The sequence below is a fragment of the Anguilla rostrata genome, chromosome 13, assembly GCF_018555375.3.
Source record: "Anguilla rostrata isolate EN2019 chromosome 13, ASM1855537v3, whole genome shotgun sequence".
Classification (NCBI taxonomy): domain Eukaryota; kingdom Metazoa; phylum Chordata; class Actinopteri; order Anguilliformes; family Anguillidae; genus Anguilla; species Anguilla rostrata.
This window is the reverse complement of record NC_057945.1, coordinates 6,635,094-6,655,748: the sequence shown is the minus strand read 5'-3', so window position 1 is coordinate 6,655,748 and position 20,655 is coordinate 6,635,094. Positions and strand designations below refer to the sequence as shown.

General features: G+C 41.0%; 1 protein-coding gene across 1 annotated transcript in view; it reads left to right on the top strand.

Annotated features, from left to right (window-relative positions):
• The window catches only part of rspo4 (R-spondin 4), a 45,939-nt gene that overhangs the window by 3,215 nt on the left and 22,069 nt on the right, over positions 1 to 20,655 (top strand). Inside the window, exons 2-3 of the mRNA XM_064305621.1 lie at positions 11,877 to 12,065; positions 16,646 to 16,783. Coding sequence (XP_064161691.1) covers positions 11,877 to 12,065; positions 16,646 to 16,783 — 327 coding nt within the window. The remainder of the gene's footprint in view (positions 1 to 11,876; positions 12,066 to 16,645; positions 16,784 to 20,655) is intronic.

Sequence of the window (20,655 nt, the reverse complement as noted above, 5' to 3'; positions counted from 1 at the left end):
CATGTTGTTTGAAGTACAGTAGACATATCCAGGGCCATAGCAGTTGATCAAAGATCTGTGCTGATACACGTTGGTGAAGAGCAGGCTGATGTTAGCATTAGGGTTGATCAATTTCATATCCGTTCGTTTGAGGCTTTTGGCAAATGTAAACATTTCACTAAAAACATAGTTTTTTGTGATTTATAGAGTTGGTCTTGCGTTAAGCATTAATTGGGATGGCAGGTATTCCATCCCGCCAAATTACGGCTTGGTGGTGTGGCATGCCCCATACCTATACAGCGCCGAGAGTTTGGCGCTTTTCAGGGTTCCCCACAGAAATAACCACAATCACCACAGAATATCAGCCCAGTCAGTCCACAATGACCACAGACTCTCAGCCCTTAAAACATCAATGTCTGTATCTTCTGACCCCATTTCAACAGACAGAATTCACAAACAACCCTCACACGGCCACACAAAAAAGCCCCAAACTTTGGGGAATTCACGTTTTTTCCTTCTTTTTTTTCCTGCCCATGACATCATCACAAATGCTCCAGGGCCACAAACAATACATCTCCCCATTGGATATTTAGCTACACCAGTGAATCCAAACATCACACACACATGCAAAATGGACACATGTATTTTTAGCCACATTTGTTTTCTACTATTGTAACTCCTTTGGTGGTGGCTCACTGAGAACGTGCTTGCCAAAGGACTGTCAGGGCTCAGGGTTGAATCCTGCCTCAGGGAAATCTGTAACTTGTGATGCAAGATTTTTTCCTTTTCTAATATTTTATAATTGCCCATTACTTTAAAACTATTGCTTTTGCAACTGTATAATCCTTATGGGAACTAATTTATATTCCTGAAATCCATTCTCTATCATTTTGCATGCAAGCAGTATCGTTCGTCTCCCAGTGAGCACAAAACCAAAGGCAGAAGGTTGGCTGTATCTAAACGTCAGAAGGGATGTAAATAGGTTGGCAGATGTTTTCACATAAACACACTACATTAGCTCTATTTACCACTAATTCCTTTATGTTTTACCCTGATATAGCCTGTCTATGTCCTAGCCGGTTATAAAACTATCACATTTCAACCTAATCTAGTCAGTCTTTCACTGAACATACACTCTATTATGTCATACCATCTAGACGTTCAGTTAACCGGCTAGATTTGGTTCAACGTGGAGGTTTTCTTGCTGGCTAGGAGCCAGACCATATGGAAGTCAAACCAGAGTTGAATTACGGTTCAATTGAGCTAACCTAGTCCTTTATGTCAAAACATGTCAACCTACATTTCCACCGCTTTAGACGTCTACATTCCATTTCTATTTGGGCTTGTGCTTAATGGGCTTTTTAACTTCTTTAAAAGCGTGAGCAAACTTTCATATCTAGCAGTAGTCTATGTGAAAAAAGTACCTTTGCACTCAAGTTTTTAATTGTATTTCAGATGCTTGTTTAACATCACAGAATATGGGAAGTCTATAGGTGCGGTCTGTTTTATATATTGTTCATAGTCCCTCCACCACTCTCTAATTGGCCATCTTCCACTGTGGTCTGAAGACGCATCTCTTCAGACTATACCTGGACTAATTAACTATCACCACTCTACAGATCATTTCTATCACTTAAATTCATGTCCTTCATGCCACTCCTGTTACATGTACCTCCATTCCAGCACTTATTGTACTTTGTATCATCGGCCTGATGTTGTAGCTTGAACTGCCCCCTAGTTTGACTTAGCATAGGTTAGGTCAGAGTAATGTTCACTGTGTGAACTGGACTTTGCGTTCTTGGCTATGAACTGTACAAAATGAGTACTGTACCTTGTCGGACCTGTGTTCTGTAGTTGTTCCAATGACCTTTGATATGCACTTTTGTACGTCGCTTTGGATAAAAGCCAAATCTGCCAAATAAATGTAATGTAATAAGCAACCTCATCTCGGCCATGGTTAGTATACTTACTTTGTACAATAGGCTGTGATCTTGTCAAACTTTATTTACATGCCCATTCTGCAGAAAACATATTATTTAAACTATTCCTTTGAATAATTTGTGGTCATTTCATTGGTGCTACTTTCATTTTCTGATATGCAAAGATTGCTGAGAAATATGTCTTTGTATTCTATTGTCCAATATCAAGTGTCTATTTGCCATAGCTGGTAGATACAGTTTTGCTGGTCAAACTGTAAGGTCAGCTGGCTAGCTGAGGAAGATAGCAAACAGTAGTCCTTGCTACAACTAAAGGTATGCCTTATAAACCTTATAAACACTGAAACTGAAAACGGACCAGGAGAGAAGGGTAGACAGCTCGGGAGCTGAAATGGAAGGGCATGATAATTTTGTAAATGAAGGCTCGTCATAAACTGTCAAATGAGTGAGTGCATACAGTGCTTTTCAATGGGCCACCACACCGTTTGTCTCCGCAGTTGTTTTTTGAAATATATATTTATATAGAAAAGTGCTACGGTAACCACCTGCGCCCCCCCACCCCCAATCACAGCTGTGTCGATCCGGGATATGCATACCTCTCATAACCTACATTTGCATGCATTGCTGATTTCAGTTATTCATAACAAACACAGTACGAAAAGAAATTATATCTGAAGAAAAACACATTTTCAACATACAAAAATGCCAAGTTAGTCTCACATACAGAGCACTGTCTTTAAGTCATTAGGACTTGCAAAATCTAGGCCCACCACTAAAAGTGCTGGTATCAAGTTCGGCCAAGTCACAATAAACAATATTGCCTACCTTAGTAGTGTCTTTTCTCATCTTACCATCTGAACATATTTGTGGCCATTGAAACTTTTAAGTGTTACATCAAAGTATCACATAAAACAATTTACTGCATGGAAAAAGGCATCATTAAATGAATGTTTTAAACAGCCGATGAACACTTACATACCAGAAAGGATATGTTTACACTTGCTTGTCAAGTTCATTTTACAAAATGTACTCTCCTATTTGCAACATTTCTGATTTTGTGATTGTAAATACTGTACATGCATGCATACATTTATACATGCATCCAACAACCAACGAAAAATAATTTGTATTCGGATGAAAACTGGAAGTGGGCGTGGGGTAAACTGGGAGTGGGAGAAATTTAAAATGGCAGCTGTATAACATCTCAAAAATCTCAGATCTTTACCATTATAATCACTGGCTCTGCTATTGTTGAGATATGAAAGCATGAATGTTATGGTTTTACAATGACATCAACAATTATACAATTTAACAACAGGTAACTTTCTTATTAAAGCTGTATTTAACAAACAATTACCTGTATGTTATATAGCCATAACAGGCTTTTATAACACTGAGGTAAACAAACAGTCAAATCAAGTTTCAAACAACGGCAAAATGTTTTTATAAATGAAAACATAGTTTCTTATCCTTATTCTAAACTGCATGAACCCTGCCACCACTCCTATCTGTGGGACACTTAAGTCAATTATAAACTGAAAAAATGCTTTTATAATTAAAAAATAGTTCCTCATCTTTATTTTGAACTACTTCTCCTTGGAGTGCACCTTTACATAGCCTATGCACAATTGTTCTCCTTTTGTCAATTCCACAGAGAACGCACAGCTTTTGTGGTTTGCTGGGACTGCACGCACAATCTGTTATATTTCATGCAGTTGTCATGTAGCTATTTTATAAAGTTTACTCAAAGTCTCAGATTCAGTGAAAACCCGAAAATGGCATTTGTTGGTGGAGTTATAAGCCTATCGTTTCAATAATAACAGCATCCACAATTATTCATGCCCACCCCAACGGCTTTATTGGGAAATTCATAACAAAACACCGGTCATTCAGTTGCTGAATAGCATGCTGGAGTACACAGCAACACGTTGCGCACCTGGGTAAAAGCACCTGTTGTTCGTTGTTTGTCTATTGTCTGGCGGGGGATTTTGTGAAGAAAATGGCACATACCGCCTGTATTCCTTTACTGAGTCAATTTTTTTTTTTTTTGAATTTGAAAAATGCAGTTTAAGGTCAAATATTGAGGAAAGTCGTGGAAGGAGGAGCATATAGCATTTGTGGCATTGGGGTAATTTTAATATTAAATTCCCCGAAGCACAGTGGCATCGCTCTGGCCTATCTAGTGTTAAAAGAGAAACAATCACTCGTTGTCTAACTGCAGGTGTGTGTTGCAGATGATCAGATTTTGGCCGGTCGCCATGGAGACAGGCCAATCAGTCATGTGCTCGAACATGTCTGGCGGAGCACAGCCGATGGACGTGCTGCCATTGCTCGGTGTTGCTCTCTAAAAAAGAGTGTGAAGTGCTGTGATTTTCGGCACAGTGGCAGAACCTGCAGGGAACGTTAAGAAGTGTGCTTTGATGGTCATGCAGTTTCATGGGTGAAAGATTTCTAGACTCTTCTGGGGGCCCTACTGGACACACACACACACGCATGCGCACGCTCACGTTCGTGCACGAGCATGTGGACACACATGCATACGCACACACACAAACACGCACACGCATGCACACGCACACAAACACACACACGTGCACCCACACAAACACACACGCGCACGCTCATGTTTGTGGACGAGCGTATGGACACACATGCACCCACACACATACACACACGCACACGTGTGCCCGCACACACACAAACACACACATGTGTGCCCACACAAACACACACTCGCACCAAGGCTTTTGCTCTCTTTCACGGCTGATATCAGGACAGAATGTTCAGCAATAGAGCCAAGTACCAGTGGCTCGAGAGACGTTTACGGTCTGAAAATCAATATTGCGGAGGCGGGGCGGGGGGCTGGGAGGGGGGGCGGGGTGGGGGGCTGGGAAGGGGAGGGAGGGTGGGACAACAGGAAAAGTCTTGTCTTTTGCAGCCGCAGGTTTGAGCCTGGACGATGTCATCCACTCTGATAGAGCACTCTCTGAGCACAATTGTTACACAGTATTCTCAAAGTGTATTTATTGGACTATTGGACACATTAACTGTTAGATTTGATTTAACTACTTTGTGGCTATTATCAGGAACCCCCCGAGGTTGTATTTAAATAATGATAACTAATGTGAATTTAAGACAGTGGTAGCACTACATCACAGTCATTTATGCTGCGTTAGCCAAATAAAGCAAGGGCATGCAGCAGGCAAACATACCCTTTCCTGAAGCGTGATGCTGTACTTGTTGTTCACCTGCAGATCAGATTAAGACAATCATAGGCATCTACAGCTGAGGTAAACAGCATGTTGAATTACATTCTGAATAAATGAACGGTGTCTTGTTTTCTTGGAAAGCTTACTTCTTAAAAGATTTTCTGTGGATGATTGAGTGAGCAAAATGTGTTTTCCAGTGAAGTGAAAACATTTGTGAAGTTTTCTGTCAGTATTTATTATACGCACGCATGCCATTGATAATTTAGGGTCGAGAATGACAAAGACCTGGCAAAAATACACACACACACACACACAAATGTGCGTATTCATGCACACTCACACATTCACACACACACACACACACACACACACACACACTCATGTGTACACACAAATAAACACAGGCAGGCCACATGCAAGTACACACATAGTAAGGCACATGCTTGCAAATGCAAACGGGGGGCACTGTAAGGGGGGGGGGGGGGATTACAAGGGCCCTAACTGACAAAAAACTAGAATACATCGGGTGGTGGGGCCCAAAGTGAGATCTTTTTGTGGGGCCCCAAATCCCTGGTGGCACCTCGACACAGACACACACACGCTCCTGACACACACACACACACACACACACACACACACACACACACACACACACAATACAGAGTTCTACGATGCTGACAGAGTCACATGTCTTGTGGAAGACCCTTTTTGCTAGTAACGCTCCTGTGATTCTGGACACTCCAGACTGAGTCAGCAGGCAGGTTAGGGGTCCGCATCCCGTCCTGTCTCCCCCCGTTTTCCCAGCGAAGGACTGCGCCCTGATCAAAAACACGTGGCCTCTTCTTCCCCCCCCCCCCCCGCCCATCCTCTGGCAGCTCTCTGGGCATGAAAAAAAAAAAAAAAAAAAGAGAGAGAACGAAAAAGAAAAATGTCTTCACTTTCCCATTTTCATCCCCGCTCAAAACGGCCATGAGTTTTGTTTCATTGGTAACACATTTCGGTGAGCTGCGGGGAGGCCCTCGGCCCGTGTGATGCGTTAAATGTGCCGAGGACGGTCCGAGCAGAAGGGCATATCTCTTCTGATTATGGATCACCGTTCAGACAGACAACAGAGGCCAGCAGCCCAGCCGTATCTCAGGATGAAAGAGACGCGGTGGCAGATAACCAGGCTCCATCGCACGCAGTTACAACTCCGCTAGCCGGAGGTAACGTTAGCAACGGACATGGCCCTTCACATGATACAAGCACAGGTGGTCGCCCAAGAAATTAGTTCCAATGTTCTGTGATTCTTTTGGAAGAGAACATAAGTTATTTAAACCCAGGCTCAGTAAATTAGACCGAAGACAAACATGTTGAAACAATTTTGCGTATAACTGTATTTCTTTTTCTGTTTTGTAGAAGTTGAGAGCACAGTTACTGTTATTTTTTGATTCAGTTCCCTTTCTTGGTTGACTTCACTGATGAAACGTTATGACTATAGCAAAGATTTTAGTTAAATTAGAACCTATAAAAAAATCAACAGTGCATTTTACTTTATTCTTTACTTATACAACCTCTTTAGCGTTTACTCAGTTTTTACTAAACAAAAAAAATAAAATGTTGCGTAAATATATATATATATATATATATATATATATAGATAGATAGAGAGAGAGAGAGAGAGATAGAGAGAGAGAAAGAATTGCTTTTTCATGGTATCATTTTGAATTTCTGCCAAAGTTGAAAGTGTTCCAGCTTTGTGCAATATAACCTGGAGCTGGAATGATCAGACATTTCTGCTGTGAAGGATCTGTTCTTACCAGTAATGCCATGCTCAACGTGCATTGGGATGGAACGGCATTTAGAATATTTATCAGCCTTTACTACCGTGTTTTTTCTGTCACTAATATTCGTGACCAATAGGCAGTTTTTTCCCCTATCTTCCCTCATGCTATGACTGTCTCCATAAGTTGCATATCTAAAAAAGATTTCTCTTTTCTCTAGTCTGTGTAAAATATCAGTGAGTATATAACAGTGCATTAGTTAGAATTTGGTACTATTCAATAAAAGTAATGTTATTAGTGTCATAGCAGCGTAATCGTTTATATTCCTAGCAATATACTGCATCAATTTAGCACACCACATTACTTAATAAAGAGTATACTAAGAATGGACAGGAATCAGTCTGACACTGACAGCTGAAAATAATATAACAGGCTCTCTTCCCCATAGAATCTATTCAAGCATTACTCAAATCCTTCATTATCTCTCTGCTACAGTTTATCCTTTGCAAAAGGAACATTGGAATATTTCAAGATTAAAAAGAAACTGGGTTGGTCAGCCTGCATAAAACGCAGATGCACATTCTGGCCGTGAAATGCTTTCCATAAAAACAGGAAAGCAGGTTAGCATATACTGTTCCTAAAAAAAAATTATTTATATTTACATATTTCATGTCTGCTGAGGCTTTGAAGTGCTGACATATACTATCAACAAGTGGATGATCTGAGACACTTGGAAGTGGCTTCTCTGAAACAGATGTAGGCATTTGACAAATATTACACCACATTTCACATGATGGAAGGCATTGCCTGACAACTGACTTAGAAGTTCAAGTAAATGTCCATCTCCTCTGTCTTTCTTTTTGGATTATATTTTGGGATATTAACGTTATAGGTACATGTATAGGTGTGTAAAGAGGTCAGCTTGTAATGATATTTATTTTTACAATGCTAATACAAAATTTATGCTAATATGCTAATGCCAATGCTAATACACAGCATAGTGGGCAAAAGAAACTACACTGCTTTAACTGTGATGAGTTCTCTGTTTACACGGACATCAAAAAGACCGCAAGCTGGCAAATTAATGGTTACTAGGGGTTTGTGTGTGAGGTCAGGTCATATCCATGTTCCAGGTGGGTGTAGTATAACTTGTGAGTTTAACTGTGAGGAATTCCCTATTCGCGGTGACATCAAAAGGACAGCAGACGGACCAGTTAAAGGTTACTAGGGGCAACGTGTGAGGTCAGCTGATGGCAGTATTCCGGTTGGTTGGACGCGTTTGACCCCCCTGTGGAGGTGACGCCATGTGGAGTTCATTGCGCCTGAATTACGTGCCAGTCAGTGAATTTTCAGTGTGAAGACTCCCTTGTGGGGGAAGAATTTCAGCGAGGCCTCTGTTTCTGCTAATTTGTGCAAATCCAAAGCTGCGAAGGACAAGATGCAGAGAAGAGATCATTCTGAATCGCCGTCGACTTATTGACTGTGCATTGTGGATTGACTGTGTGGATTCCGGTTCTGAAACTGTATTGATGTCTTTTAAAAAAAAATTATGATCCCCATTAGCTGTTACCATCGGAACAGCTACTCTTCCTGGGGTCCACATAGAACAAAATACATACAACTTTATAAAAAGGGACTGTGAGGGAGTAGGGGTTTTGGGAGACCAACCGCGACTGAACAGGGGGTTATTTAAGCTATTCACCAGAGGTAAAATGGCCACAAAGTCTCAAGAGACAAGGACAGCGGAAAAATAAGGGAAAGGAAAACAATACTCCTTAGGGAGAGTATCCCAAAGAAAAGCTCTACACAACCCACGTACTGGGTAAAAAAAACTAAAGCTTAAGGAGTATGAAAATAAAACTGTCGGAGCAGCTCAAAGAAAACAGACCTCGAACCGAGGCTGAAAAAGTAACACCCTAAAGAAAGAATACTGAGCTTAGATTGTGGCACCAACTTGTTACCAACAATCTAAAAAAGCTAAAGACTGTTGTGCTAATTTTATAGCCACAACAATCCAATATCGCAACCTTTACCTTTACCTTTACCTTTACCTTTACCTTTACCTTTACCTTTACCTTTACCTTTACCTTTACCTTTACCTTTACCTTTACCTTTACCTTTACCTTTACCTTTACCTTTACCTTTACCTTTACCTTTACCTCGCTTGTCAGAATACCGGCTCTCGTGCAACATAAGTGACACTGAAGCAAAGCTCATCAGCTTGCTTGGGGTTTAAATAGAACGCCAACAGGTGCAAATTGTAAAAAAAATTTGCACGTGTATAATTCAATCAACTCAATGGCCGTAATAACTGAAGAAAAGGCGCATAAAAAAACCAATGGCCGTAATAACTGAAGAAAAGGTGCAGGAAGGAAAAGAAATGGTGGCATCAGCCAAAACCATGACAGGGACAAAGTAAAACAACAACAAAACTATAAACAATCGATAAAAGAAAGAAAACATTCAAGACAACAGCAAAGAGAAACAATAATGGACAAATCACAAATACAGAGGTTGCAAGGTCAACAACCTCCAAAAGGTGCTAAGTCTAGTTGAAACAAAAAGAGAAGCTAGCAGTTACACAAGTGCTAGAAAAACATGAGGCATCAAGACAAAAACTAATAATGAATTAATACCGTGAGACTCTTAAATTCAAACACAGTGAACTCTTCAATCAAATTCAGAAAAGTTACTTTAGGTAAGCTTTTTTTAGGTAAGTTTTTTTTTAATTGTCTTTTGCTTTTCATCTCTGTAATCTGTGAAGGCAAGGAGTTCCATATCGACATTGCTCTACACATAACTGTCTTTTTCATGAAATTTGACCTAGGCCTAGGGACTGTGGAACGGCCCATCTGTACATGTCTGGTAGTGTAGTTATGCCTGTTACTAGTGTAATGTATCATTCTGTATAAGTATTTAGGTTTCTTTGCTACACATATACTTCTGAAAAATAACAACAGATTTTTAGGTGTTACCATGGGAGTCTGCTGTAAGTAGTAAATTTGGTTTTATGCCACCCTTAAAATATCATCTGGAACTGTCAGCGGAAGTCTCATTGGAGCTAAGATGAAATCCTATAACATTGATCATACTGCAGGCACAAATTCATGTTTCATGAAGCTTTTTTTCTTTTGTTGCCTTGTGCTATTCAAGCCTGAATTGCAAAGTTATGTTAAAAATCTGCAAAAAATTTAAGCCCAGGAAAACAGACGATGTGGGGTATTGTTGAAATAACTCCAATGTAAATAATCATGGATTGTAACAGTGCCTGCATACACAATAAACAAAAAAATATATAAACGTGTAGTTGGTGATGAGGTCCGAGTCAGTGAAAAAGAAAAAAAGCTAAGGCATTCTTCTATGCTGAAAGAGGTACTGAAATATGTTTATTGCATTGCATTATGGTTCTGCCAAAATGCATCATTGCTTTTTAACTTGCCATGTAATAAGGCTGTTTTAATATTCTTTCATCAAACATGCCTTGTTTTTTTTTCCCCAGTGTTCTTTTCTTAAGTTTCTTTGCTCAAAAAAAATGTTTATGCTTTGGTTTCAGGAAACCAAATGCCTTGAACCATTTCAGTGTGTAACTTTATCAGTTCAGGTGTTCACTGTTCACTGTTCAATCTTTTTTATTCTTCAAAATTTAGTTATTCTGAGTTTTTTAATTTCTTGGAGAAACTTAATTAAGTTAGGGAAACTGTATTTAGGTTTTACAGTGTTAGTTGATTTACTGTGTAACTAAGGTGCTTAAATGGTAAATTAGTTAGTGGCGTTGAAAGCAAGCAGCACCTGTACCAGTTTTGGCTTCTGCACTTCCCTGCAAGGTAGTGATCCAGGGTAGTATGCTCCTCTCTATAGCAGGATGGAGACAGCAGGTCCTGAGCACGCCCCTTTCTGCAGCAGGAAGGGGACAGCAGGTCCTGAGCACGCCCCTTACAGCAGCAGGAAGGGGGCAGCAGGTCCTGAGCACGCCCCTTACTGCAGCAGGAAGGGGGCAGCAGCTCCTGAGCACGCCCCTCTCTGCAGCAGGAAGGGGACAGCAGGTCCTGAGCACGCCCCTCTCTACAGCAGGAAGGGGACAGTAGATCCTGAGCACGCCCCTTACTGCAGCAGGAAGGGGACAGCAGGTCCTGAGCACGCCCCTTACTGCAGCGGGAAGGGGACAGCAGGTCCTGAGCGCGCCCCTCTCTGCAGCGGGAAGGGGACAGCAGGTCCTGAGCACGCCCCTTACTGCAGGGGGAAGGGGACAGTAGGTCCTGAGCACGCCCCTTTCTGCAGCAGGAAGGGGACAGTAGGTCCTGAGCACGCCCCTTTCTGCAGCAGGAAGGGGACAGTAGGTCCTGAGCACGCCCCTCTCTGCAGCAGGAAGGGGGCAGTCTGTCTCGATAAGGACCCAACAGCAGGCAGGACCTGTGCTCCTAGGCCCCGCAGTGTGACTAATCCCCTCTTACTCCAGCGCTCCAGTGTTTCTGGGCTCTGGTATGTTTTTGTAGCGATCAAAGCGTCACTTTCATCCCCCCTCCCCCAGATTAAGCATGAAAAATCAGGAGAAGTCATGAAGCTGCGAATATAAAAATCTGAAAACACATGTCTGCAGAAAAAAGGAATAAAGCTCCAGAATTTGGATGCTGTGCCCTTTTTTTCTGGAGATGGACCGCAAAAATGCTAAAACCCCTCGCGTCAAAAGTTTGACTTAAAACCGTTATACTCCCTGGGTGATTCAGGAACATCATTGGTTAATTAAATACATCCTGACTTGGCTGTCATACCAATTTCCCCTCATGATTTATGTGGGATTCCATCCATTCATGTTAAGAAATGGAAGACAGCCCTTTGATAAACATCACAGAATAATCTGAAAGTAATGCATTTGTTTAATGTTTTTTAGGCTCTTAGGTGGTTTACTATAAGCTTTGTAGCAGCAGGTGCCCCTGGAAACACGCGGGAGGGAGACGCGCTGAGTAAGCATTGTGTTTGTGTCTGCGCAGCCGCCAGAGATGTCCCTGAGGACTGCAGGAGTTGTCTGGTCTGCTCCAGAGAGAACGGCTGTGAGAGTTGTCCGGAGAAGCTCTTCCTCTTCCTCAGCAGGGAGGACATGCGGCACCACGGGTCCTGCCTGCACTCCTGTCCCGCGGGACACTACGGCATGAGGGGCCAGGACATGAACCTGTGTTTGAGTGAGTGTGCTGTACCCGTTAGCCTGTGTTTGAGTGAGTGTGCTGTACCCGTTAGCCTGTGTTTGAGTGAATGTGCTGTACCTTTCAACTTGTGTTTGAGTGAGTGTGCTGTATCCGTTAGCCTGTGTTTGAGTGAGTGTGCTGTATCCGTTAGCCTGTGTTTGAGTGAGTGTGCTGTACCCGTTAGCCTGTGTTTGAGTGAGTGTGCTGTATCCGTTAGCCTGTGTTTGAGTGAGTGTGCTGTACCTTTTAACTTGTGTTTGAGTGAGTGTGCTGTATCCGTTAGCCTGTGTTTGAGTGAGTGTGCTGTATCCGTTAGCCTGTGTTTGAGTGAGTGTGCTGTATCCGTTAGCCTGTGTTTGAGTGAGTGTGCTGTACCTTTTAACCTGTGTTTGAGTGAGTGTGCTGTATCCATTAGCCTGTGTTTGAGTGAGTGTGCTGTATCCGTTAGCCTGTGTTTGAGTGAGTGTGCTGTATCCGTTAGCCTGTGTTTGAGTGAGTGTGCTGTATCTGTTAGCCTGTGTTTGAGTGAGTGTGCTGTATCCATTAGCCTGTGTTTGAGTGAGTGTGCTGTATCCGTTAGCCTGTGTTTGAGTGAGTGTGCTGTATCCGTTAGCCTGTATTTTGTGCTCCTCAGTTAAAAATGTTAAATTACACATAACAGACTCATGACACAAAAGACGTCTAAAAATATCTTCAGCCCAGGTCACCTTATAAACCCTTAAATACATTCTTAAAAGATTCACTTTGGAAGGCAATGTAAGCAAGTGTGTTGCATGAACATCCAGCTTGTAGAGGTCAGTCATTTCCTAAATAGAGGTCATGGTGGGAAAAAAAATCACCACTTAAGTGTTCCACTTATCAGAAGTCAAATTTTGACCAAAAAAAAAAAATATATATATATATTCAAACCCAAATACATACTGACCCAAGATCCCAGCAGGTCAGCGTCTTTTGCGTGCAGATCAGGTCCCAGATGAGTACGATAGACGACAGTTCATGTATACAGTGTGGTTGATCGTAGGCAACTATAGTGGAGCTGAGTGTTTCTCACCAATCAGGATTAGAGGGAAAAGACAGAGGAGGCGGTATTTGAAGAAGAGGGTGTGGAAAAATATTTTAGGGCCAGAAGTAGTTGCTAGTTCCTGTAGTTAACTACACCTTCACTGGAATGTTGGGCCCTCTCTTGGGTCGGGTCACAGGAGATCCAGAACCGGAAAATGTTTTACAGGATTTTGGGTTATAAATCCACAGGTGCCATTTGGGTCAAGTTCCACTTCTCAAATCCCTGAATAACTCATGCCTCTTTCTAGGGAGGGCCCGTATTTCAAACGCAGGTGCTTGGAATGCGAATCTTCACTTGCTTATTTCATATATGATGCGAGTTGATTGCTTCTGTTTTTTGTAGTTTATACGTACCTCCGTGCCACCTGAGCCACAACCTACACCTCCAACATTAAAATATGACAAAAAGGTCACCAATGAGGCGTAATAAAATTTCACTTGCCAAGCAAACAGTAACAAAAAAGTGAATATTATTATACTTGAGAGAAAAATATTTTCTACTTGAGAGAAAAAAGTTTCTAAGTATCATTATAAGACTAAAACACTTATTACTACTTTTTTGCAATGAAGGTATATTTTTGGCATTTTGTGCTTTATAACAGACTAGCACGGTTCAGCCCAGCTTTAGTTGTGTCTCACTTTCTATGGGTTGTCTCTTACACCTGGGCTGGGTCGTTCTATGGGGCGTTTCTATCAGTTCAACAGGCCACAGTACATTCAGGGCATTGTTCCAATTTTCGATGAGACAAGAACATTGGGGTGTATCGTTCCATTTGACCCATTACACGGCCGCCTGGTTAACTGTCATATAGAATACAGAGTAACTATTCTGATATGTAAAAGTCCTGTTTCGTTTTGCCCCACTGAAACCTTAAACTCCTTCTGGGAGACCCTGTTCCTTGGACTCCGCGTACCGCGGACTTCAGCTGCTCTCTCTCCGCAGCGAGCACACAGTGTAATGTGCCCCTGAGCTTTGGAACCCATCCCAGTGCAACCAGAATATTCATATTTTCAAAAATAAAATAAAAAACACATCTCACAAAACGTATCTGTTTATTCTGGCGTATTCCTATCCCTTCTCAATATTTTTAAACTTTTCCATCTGATTAGTTCCAACTCATTTTTTTTTCTGATTTATTTGTGTGTTTTAAAAATTACTGTCCTACAAACATTGTGTACTTGTTGTTTACTTTAAGAAAACTTTGTTTTGTTTTCTTATTTAATGTACAACTGTGGTCTTACACGAGCTATTTCACCACATATTATTGTTACCTGGCATACAGTAAGCATATGAACATGCTTTATAAGTGAAAGAAAGATCCCTGACTTGATGATGCTGCCACAGTTGACAAACTCTGGTGCAAATCTGGGGCCTGATTTACTAAGACCTTTAGCATGTGCAAAACGTTTTAGCACACACAAAACTAATAACACAACTAATGATTGGTGCAAAGATTTGCAAAGTTGGGTAAGGTATAAAAGTCCCAGGTTCAGAAGGTAAAAGTTCTCCCCAAACCTTTGTTCCAATCACCTGGATTTGCTATTTACTGTAGCACAATTCACCAGCCTGGCGGTAGAACTAATTAGTGAAATCAGGTGGATGAGTTCTTGGGTGGAAGAAACACATGGCAGGACTTTTATTTTCTGACCCCTGGACTTTCCACCTACGAATTAACCAAGTGACAAAAGCATGACAAAAGCATGTTGCATTGAAAAGATTTTCAAAAATATTATTTATTTTCACTTAATGTAGGTTTCACCATAGTAGAGTATATGGCTCTTGAAACCAGAGACTTGTGTCCTCTGTAGGGGATAAAAATTAATTTCCAGGGCCAAGGAGGGCATGCTGCTGTTGGGGGGTACCTTCTGCCTACCCACTTACACTGCTTTAGCATTATTAATAAATGCATCTGACATTGTGTCTAACGACACACATTGGTCTAGGAAACTACTAACAACACACATTGGTCTAGGAAACTACTAACAACACACATTGGTCTAGGAAACTACTAACAACACACATTGGTCTAGGAAAGTAGCTCTAGGAAAAGCTCGTCTTAAGCTGCGTTATATAACTGCAGATATTGGACATTTGTGCTGTTTATTGATCTTAATATTTACACAGCCGTTGTTCAATATCAATGCTATTTGGCTAACAAAGTTAACGGCAAACGGAGAGTAAGCTGTGCGTACAGGACTTGGGAGAGCTTGAGCCCCCCAATTTATCACATAATTTGTGGTGAGCAGCTCAGCGGACCTGGGTCTAAAAATGCAAACAAACCCTTTAATACGGTTATCCTTATCTGAAATTTTACAGTACGATCAAGGTTTACCGTTTAGCACTGCCACTTTGCCATATAAACGGCAGTGGCCCAATTAAAACTAGCAGGCTGACACCATCAGAAACCCGACAGAAATCCTCTTGAAAAGCACTTTATATGCTCCCTTATTTGATGGGCTTCTGATGAGCCTTCATTTACAAAATTATCAGCAACTCTCCGTCACTACCAGCTCCCGAGCTCTGATGCTCTTGACAGAAAGCAGCCCGTTGCCAACCCATTTAGTCTCTCCATGTCTGATGCTGCTCCTCAGGTAGTTCTTGATTATTTAAAAAAATTAATAACATAGCAATTTTATAACAACTGCAGTAGCTTATACACTTACCTGATGATGCACAATATGCATTTTCGCAAGTTAGGAGACTGAGGTGTGTGTTGACAATCTCAGTTTTAAAACATGCCCTGAATGACGGCACTTGAGCAAGGAAGGTTGCTTTTTTAAAAAGCTATCCATCTCTGGCAACTTGTCTATACCTTTATCTTCTGAGATCCAATTTATATGGTATTTTGATACGCTTAGTTGTAGCTAGGACTCCTCTTTACTCTCTTCCTCAGCTAGCTGGATGACCTAACAATTTGACTGCCAAAACTAGCTAACAGTTATGCCAAAAAGACACTTGACATTGGACATGCACAGATATATTTTCCACCAATCTTTCGCATGTCAGAAACAACAAAACAACACTCGTACCAAAGAAATGAACGCAAATAATTTAACTGAATAATTGAAACAATATGTTTTCTGCAGAATGGGCAGATAAGTTTCGCATGATCACAGACTGTTGTACAAAGAAAGTGTATCAACCATGATTGAGATGAGTTCGCTTATTGAACAATATATATAAAACAGACAGCACTAAGGAAATTAATCTGTATTTTCCAATGTTTAACCAGTGTCTTAAATGCAAGGGCCTGTGCATAAACATATTTTTTCATGGAGGACTAGTTATCTGAACGTGTGACTTGTTTGTGTTCAATGCTCTCTTTTTTGCATCAGTAACAATAACAAAGATGCACAGTATATATTGTATAATAAGGAGTTTGGAACGGTATTACTGAGCTCATGTTACTTCTGTGTTCATCTGGAATTTTGTGGACGAAATGGAGAATTCATATTGCACGATATTCAATTGACACGTCTATTATTGATAATGTTTTCCCTGGTGTGTCTTACAGAATGCAAAGCTGCCAACTGTGAGAGGTGCTTCAATAAAGATTTCTGTACAAAATGCAAAGGTGGTTTCCAGCTCTTTAAAGGCAAATGCTTAACTACCTGCCCAGAAGGCACGATTCCACACCTAACAGACTGCATAGGTGAGTACTCCACCATCAGCGCTTCTCTCCTGTGCATTAGCTGCCCTGAGCTAGCTGTACAATTAATCTGTATGGCTGTATTTTAATTTTACTCATGCCTTTAAAACCGCCGGAGCTACAAAGGATTTAGAGAGTATTAAGTCCAGCTATGGGGAACCCCCCCATAGTTCCTGTGTGTACATTAAGTTTGCAGCAATAACATAATGTTTTCATTAACATGTTTACATTTCCACACAGATGGGTATCAGGCACACACGATGACACACGTTTGGTTTTAGCGCCTTCCAGGGATGGGAAGGTTACACTCAGCCAGGATGACAGTGTCTGGTGACGCTATCTTTGGCTTCATTTATGGATGGTTTAATTTAGTTCGGTTAGGATTTTGCCTTTCTCCGTATCACACATTGCTGACTTGGCACTCTTTAGCAATAGTGCTATGATGTGATTCATTGATTTCAGTAGTATTTCAGGTTTTATTATCAATAGTTTGGTTTGATTTAACGCTTGCCTTATTGCAGCTGCGAAAGTGAAGAGCCTGATGTTGATGGGCTGGAATTGTACATCCGTTCAGCTTTCTGGTCAGTCAGTTATTTCGAAGTATATTAATGAGTTGGGGTAGTGGATAGTGCAATAGCACCTTTTACAGTTCATTACATTGCATTACATTATATTGCATTATATTGCATTCACTTACAGATGCTCTTTTTCTTTTGGACTACACTAATATAAGAGTGCTATAACACACAGCAAGTGAATTTATAATCAGTTAGTGCAAAACCAGCTGAATAAAATAGCCTACCAGTTAGTATTATAAACAAAAACGCAGCTAGCCTATAAGAGTACTGCAACAAAAGGAAATGCAAATGAGAAAGAGGGTCAGGGGAGCCATGGTGCAGTCTGAAGAGTCGGGTCTTCAGTGTACGGCAGAAGATGAATCTGTGGGTCTCTGCTCTTCCGAGGTCTATCATGACCTTCAGAGAACCTTTACCAAATGGCGTTGCTAACAGAGATAATGCTCCTATGGGTTGGGATGCTGATTGAGTAGAGACTGAAAACATTACGACTGCTGCACTGTAAGCGCACACGTGAAACATTCTGCATAGACATATTAAGGACTTCCTAGAAAATTACAACGCCTGTGTTTTTGTTACTTCACTGAGAAAGGACAGGTCCTTGGATGAGCGCTGACAAGACTGTTGCAATTATATCCGTGAGGACAGGTCCTTGGCGACAGAGATTGAAATTTTAAATGGAGATGATATTTACTGGAACGGTCCTCTGAGAGAGAGAAAAAACAACGTGCTCCTAAATTAGGCAATGCTAAAGATACTGGATCTGATGACATATTACTCTGAAAAACGGAATCATACACTCTTCTCTCTTCAAGCATGGAAGCCAATACGTTTCCTTACATCTGCGTTCTGACTTGAAATTATCTGAAATCCCATGGTCTTGGCATATATACAGACAGATGACAAATGAAAGGAAAAAAACCTGAATAAACGAGTGGAAAAACATATTGAATGCAGATTCTTCATACAGGTGTACGCCATGATACAATTAAGCAATAAACATCGTACCATGCTCTGGGGCATGTATAAAATGCTGGGTAGGCCCAATTGACCTCAATTTTGGATCAAGATAGCAGGAGGAAAAGATTTAAGGCACTTTGAAAGAGGGTTCATTATTGGGGAATGGATGGCAGGAGCTTCAGTCACAAAGAATGCTCAACTGGCTAGTGTTTCAAACAGTGATTAAAGTGACATCTGAATTTAGATCTAAGGGAAAGACATCAGTAAATAGGGTTGGAAATTGTGGTCGAAAGCACACATTCGATTGCTATGATGATTGTGCATCAATGTGATATGAAAGGAAAAACACAAGAGCAACTCTTCCTCAGGTGACTGAGAATGTCAATGCAGGACATGATGTCAGCAAGAACAAATCGTCAACAACTACACAGAGAGGGATGTTAGTGGGGTTGCAGTGCATAAATCCCTCAGTACAAAGACGAATACACATTTGAGAGTTCAGTGGTGCAAAAACCCCTACGGTTAGGGTATTCGGTGGCTCTGTTATGCTGTGGGGGGAATTTTCCTGGCATGGTTTGAGTCCACTTGTCCAATTAGAGGAAGGGTCGCTGCAAATCACTACAAAGAGTGATCACCTTTATTCTATGATTAAACATTTCTATTCTGATGGGAATGGTCTCTTCCAGGATGACAGTGCCCCCATCCACAGGGCATGAGGGGTTTGATGAATATGAAAACGATGTGAATCACAGTCACCAGATATCAACCCAATTGAACACCTATGCGAGATTTTGGAGATCAGGTGAATGACTTGGCCAGTCAACTGTTCTGTTTTTAGCTTTGAAAAACTAATTTGTTGCCTTAGCAGTGCGTTTGGCATCATTGGGCCTCATTCATAAAACATTTCTTAAATTATTCTTACTTTTGTTCTTAGAAATTTTCCCATGAAAAAACAATATGGGATTCATGATGGATGTGCAGACTTTTGTTTTTGAGCATATCCCAGGTGTATGAGATGCTGAATGCTGGCTGTTTGTAAATTTTATGCGCCATCCTGTTTATGTGATTTGCATAAGGAAACAGACATGAACAAATACAGGTAAGAAAAAAATGATGAATGCCTAAATGTTCTTGGAAACTTTCTTACACGCAGTTTACGATCAAATGTGATCGTACGCATGTTTTGTGAATGAGGCCCATTGCCTTGTAGGATGAAGCACCACCCAACAGAGTTTGGAGATATTTGGTTGAACTTGAGCAGGCAAGGTGCTTTTGTACACTTCAGAAGTCTTTTTTTACCGCTCCTATCAGCACTTACCTCATCAATGAAGACAAATGAGCCGGCTCCAGTGGCAGCCATAAATGCCCATACCATAACATTACCTCCACCGTGTTTGAAAAATGAGGAGAGGTGGCGATGGATCATGAGCAGTTCCTTTCTTTCTCCAAACTTTTCTCTATCCATCATTTTAGGTGCAGGTTAATACTCATCTCATCTATCTGTAAACATTTGTTCCAGAACAGTTTTCTAATGTAATTTTTTATCAAACTTTAACCGGACGGCTTTGGTTCCTGAGGCCTACCAGTGGTTTGTATCTTGTAGTGAACCCTCTGAGGTTATTGTGAGGGAGTTGGAGTTTTGGGAGACCAACCGCGACTGAACAGGGGGTTCTTTAAGCTATTAACCAGAGGTAAAATAGCCACAAAGTCTCAAGAGACAAGGGAAAGGAAAACAATACTCCTTAGGAGAGTATCCCAAAGAAAAGCTCTACACAACCCACGTACTGGGTAAAAAAGAACTAAGGCTTAAGGAGTATAAAAATAAAACAAAACTGCCGGAGCAGAAAACGGGGCAACTCAAAGAAAACAGACCTCGAACCGAGGCTGAAAAAGTAAAACCCTAAAGAAAGAATACTGAGCTTAGATTGTGGCATTAACTTGTTGCCAACAATCTAAAAAAAGCTAAAGACTGTTGTGCTAATTTTATAGCCACAACAATCCAATATCGCAACTTTACCTTTACCTTTACCTTTACCTTTACCTTTACCTTTACCTTTACCTTTACCTTTACCTTTACCTTTACCTTTACCTTTACCTTTACCTTTACCTTTACCTTTACCTTTACCTTTACCTTTACCTTTACCTTTACCTTTACCTTTACCTTTACCTTTACCTTTACCTTTACCTTTACCTCGCTTGACAGAATACCGGCTCTCGTGCAACATAAGTGACACTGAAGCAAAGCTTATCGGCTTGCTCAGGGTTTAAATAGAACACCAACAGGTGCAAATTGTAAAAGGAAATTTGCATGTGTATAATTCAATCAACTCAATGGCCGTA